Source organism: Mastomys coucha, unplaced genomic scaffold (genome assembly GCF_008632895.1).
Source record: "Mastomys coucha isolate ucsf_1 unplaced genomic scaffold, UCSF_Mcou_1 pScaffold12, whole genome shotgun sequence".
NCBI lineage: Eukaryota > Metazoa > Chordata > Mammalia > Rodentia > Muridae > Mastomys > Mastomys coucha.
This window is the reverse complement of record NW_022196894.1, coordinates 35,109,687-35,114,350: the sequence shown is the minus strand read 5'-3', so window position 1 is coordinate 35,114,350 and position 4,664 is coordinate 35,109,687. Positions and strand designations below refer to the sequence as shown.

General features: G+C 35.4%; 1 protein-coding gene across 8 annotated transcripts in view; it reads left to right on the top strand.

Annotated features, from left to right (window-relative positions):
- The window catches only part of Stxbp5l (syntaxin binding protein 5 like), a 268,083-nt gene that overhangs the window by 148,913 nt on the left and 114,506 nt on the right, over positions 1-4,664 (top strand). For all 8 annotated transcript variants that reach the window (XM_031363837.1, XM_031363833.1, XM_031363831.1 and 5 more), the window contains exons 13-14: positions 2,770-2,917; positions 3,904-3,971. In XM_031363837.1, coding sequence (XP_031219697.1) covers positions 2,770-2,917; positions 3,904-3,971 — 216 coding nt within the window. The remainder of the gene's footprint in view (positions 1-2,769; positions 2,918-3,903; positions 3,972-4,664) is intronic.

Here is a 4,664-nt window from a genome sequence, read left to right as displayed (position 1 = left end):
AGTCAGCTACTCCTGAGCAGGAGGCCTCCCCGGTAGTGGTTAATATAACCAGCAGGTGTAAATGACAGTTCAATTGCTAACCCTCATACTATTTCCTAGGTTTTCATTCATTCATTCACTTTTTAAAATATAATAAGATAAAACAAAAGCTATTACATCAAAGATAGACAAGGCAAGCCAAAAGAAAGAAAAGAGTTGAACAAAGGGCATACCAACCAGAAAGACACTCATTCTTACACTCAGGAATCCCACAAAAAACCACTAAACTAGAAGTCATAATATATATGCAAAGGACTGGTATCAGACCCGTGCAGGCCCTGTGCAGACGGTTCCAGTCTCTGTGAGCTTGTACAAGCTTTGATTATGTTGATTTAGAAAGCCTTGTTCTCTTGGAGTCATCCATCCTTTCTGGCCCTTACACTATTTCTGCCACCTCTTTTTCAGAATTCCCTGAGCACTGAGGGGAGGGATTTGATAGAGATATTCCATTTAGGGCTGAATATTCTTTTTTTTAAAAAAAATTTTATTAGGTATTTTCTTTATTTCAATGTCATATGATATCTCCTTTCCCAGTTTCCCTTCAGAAAAAAAAGAAGAAATAAAATAAAATAAAATAAAAACAACAACAACAACAACAAAAAAAACCCTGTTCCCTCCCCCCACACCCTGCCCACCAACCCACCCTCTCCTGCTTCCTGGACCTGGCATTCCCCTGCACTGGGGCATAGAACCTTCACAGGGCCAAGGGCCCCTCTTGTAGGGCTGAGTATTCTAAAGTCTCTCTTTCTCTGCATAATGTCTGGCTGTGGGTCTCCTGCTGCAGGAGGAGGCTTCTCTGATTATGGATGAGGAAGACACTAATCTATGAATATAGCAGAATGTGATTAGTAGTCATTTTAATACTACATTAAAAAAAAAACAGTATTATTTAGTTTTACTTTAGGTCCCTGTGTTATCTACCAGTCTCAGGTTTTTGGTCGCACAAGCAATAGTGGGTATGGGTTCCATCTCATGGAGAGGAACTTAAATCAAATCTGTTATTGGTTGGTTGCTTCCACAAGCTTTGTGCCACTATTGTCCAAGCATATTTTGCAGGTAGCACACCACTGTAGATAAAAGATTTTTGGCTGGCTTGGTGTTTATGTTTCTCTTTTGATAGAATGCAGAATATTTTCATGTACCAAAGATGTTGAAATGTAGAGTTGAGGGTTCTATGTAGGCACCAGCATGACATGTCTTATGTTTGATATATGTTTATGTAGGTGTCCTGTTCATCAATAGGATCTCACTGTCAGTTTATAGAGAGAAACCTATAGTCTTGGCAACATCCTGGGTTGTTTGGGGATTCCCATTGGGGACACTGTGGCCTACAGTTTAATTAAGTATAATCCAATACCAGTACTAGAAGCTTCATTTGGAGACAAAAGATGGCCAGCTGGAATTCTGTCTCTTCCATTATTTGGAGATTTAATATACATATTAGGTTTCTATGATACTAGGTTTCATAACATCCCTCAAATGTTCCTTAATTTTAGAGGTCTTCTTCCTACCATGGTCTGTCTCCTCTCCCTCCTCACTTGACTCCCACCCACCCCCATTCTATGTCCCTCTATCCTTTTTACACTTTAAATTCTAAGTACCAGTTGTAGGGATGAGGTTTAGTGGTAGAGAATTTGCTTAACATGTGAAAGACCATGGGATCAGAAAGAAAGCTGAATGCCTAAGTTCTTAGACTATGTTTTCTTGCATGTATTATGCTTATCCTTTGCCTGTAGGCTAGCAATGATGCCAAGTATTTCCACTGTGTGGTTCACGGTTTAAGGCGCAGGTTATTGTTCCTTATGCTGTTATCAAATTCAGGCGTAGGTCTGGTCTTTGAAGTGATTCACTCTTACTTTCCTCCTAACTATTCAACTGTAACTATCAGCAGAATATATTGTATAAAAATATTTTTTCAAATAAAAGGAAAAAAATCATATAATTAACAATTTGTACTTTGAAATCAAGAATTTTTAATTTACTAAGTTATTCTACTTCTCATTAATTAAATATGACTTGCTCCTCCCCATTTGATTTGCATATGCTCCTATTGTAATCTGAAATACTATGCTCTGTGTAGCACTTCTGATTGGCAGAAAGAGAATTCTTGTGGTTAGTAACATGGCTTAGTGGATAAACGCACCTGACACCAAGCTTGACAGCATATATTCAGTCTTAGGATCCATGTATATCTCTTAGCTCTGTCACAAATACTTTTTTAATTTATTTGAAAAATTTATAAATATTTTACTATTTAAAGGTATACTACTATAATACAAATATTTTACTATTTAATACAAATAATTCATGTATTTTTCTATTTAAAGGTATAATATGCCTTTAAGTAGTATAAAGGTGTAATAGTAAAATATTAAATGTTAAAAGGTATGTTATACTTTTATATATAATATGTAATTGGTTGAAATTTTAAGACATTGTACTTATTGCATAATATTTTAGTTTAATACAATTATTGTATTCATATTAACAAAGTGTGTCATTATGGGATGTTGGCAGCCTGGAAAGAAAATTAATTTCTATCATTATTAACACCTTATTTTATAGATTATTATATTTTTTAAAGTATTCAATTAAACTAATTATTTTTATGGTGTTGAAAAGAGTGAGGTTTGTAATACTTATAAACATTTTAGGACTTGATCATGAAAATTATTTCTTTGAAAATTTTATCTTTGCAAATGACTCTAATATATTGTTTTCATCTCTTAGTTTTCCAATCTTTGAAAATCCATATCCAATGGACATTCATGAGTCACCAGTTACGTGCACAGCATATTTTGCCGATTGCCCTCCAGATTTGATTCTAGTACTCTATTCTATAGGAGTCAAGCACAAAAAACAAGGATATAGTAATAAGGTACATTTTTCCTCTTTTTGTATGTATGGTCATGCTTTTTCTTGTCATTTTACTTTCTGACTTTCCACACAAGGTGACTTGACTGAAACTTTGTCAAGTTGCAAGATGACATTGTCAAAGATGTAACTAGTGATTTTCAATTATCTGACTGCAGCATAGTTCTAAGCCTGCATGATTATAAATTTTAATTACATATTAAGATCTATTTATTATTCATACTTATTTTTGTATTACATATCTAAACTATCAGTGTCATAATAAGTAGCCTTTAATTCTTTTGCATGAATCAAGTTTTACAAAATTCAAGAATCAGGTTTTCTTCTTAATTTATCATTAGAAAAACAAAATTAAGCCAGGTGGTGATGGCATATAACTTTAGTCGCAGCTCGTGGGAGGCAGAGGCAGGTGGATCTCTGAGTTTGAGGCTAGCCTGGTCAAAATGAGTTCCAGGACAGCCAGGGCTACACAGAGAAACCCTGTCTCAAACAACAACACATAAATCCTTAGAACTTTTGTTACTAACATAATGAGATTTTTCTTTACAATGTTTAAGATTCAAGTATTTATAATTATCACAAACCCTCTAGTATGGTTCCTGTTATTGATCCAGGATAACTTAAATGTACAACTCAAAAAAGCACTATTCACATGTGGTTCTGGGTTAAATGGTACCACAATAGCTTGTTGGCAATACATACTGCATGACACTTGTTGCAACACTGTATTTATCCAATTAAAAATACTTCTTTTATTGGTTTATATAAACAACAATATTAGTTAAATCTATTTTTTAAAGAAATTATTATTCTGCATTTACAGATCTGTTTAACAAAGGAATTGATAATAACTATTCACTTCATCTTTGGATGTTTTGTAATGAGTCATTATTAACTTATTTTTATAATTTTGTAGCATTTAATTTTAAAATTCTAAGCCATTTAATTTTAAAAATAAAAGCCACATATTCTCTTCAATAATCTATTTAGGAATGGCCGGTCAGTGGAGGAGCATGGAACCTCGGAGCACAAACTTATCCAGAAATTATTATTACTGGGTAAGTAAGGTGTTTTACAAGTTGTAAATTATAACAAATTATAAGGTATATACTTAATAACAATAAAATATTTCAGTCTTGACACTTTTTATTAGATATTTTCTTTATTTACATATGATATCTCCTTTCCCAGTTTCCCCTCTGAAAAAAATAAAATAAAATAAAATAAAACAAACAAAAAGCCCTTTTCCCTCCCCCTTCCCCCTGCTCACCAACTCACCCTCTCCAGCTTCCTGGCCCTGGCATTCCCCTACACTGGGGCATAGAACCTTCACAGGGCCAAGGGCCTCTCCTGCCCTTGATGACTGACTAGGCTATCCTCTGCTGTACATATGATGCTGGAGCCATTAGTCCCACCATGTCTATTCTTTGGTTGGTGGTTTAGTCCCTCGGAGCTCTGAGGGTACTAGTTAGTTCATATTGTTGTTCGTCCTAAGAGGCTGCAAACCCTTCAGCTCCTTGGGTCTTTTCTCTAGCTCCTTCATTGGGGACCCTGTGCTCAGTCCAATGGATGGCTGTGAGCCTCTACTTCTGTAGTAGTCGGGTACTGTCAGAGCCTCTCAGGAGACAGCTATAGCAGGCTCTAGTCAGCCAACACTTGCTGGCATCCATAATAGTGTCCGAGTTTGATGATTGAATATGGGAAGGATTCCCAGGTGGAATAGTCTCTGGATTGTCCTTCCTTCAGTCTCT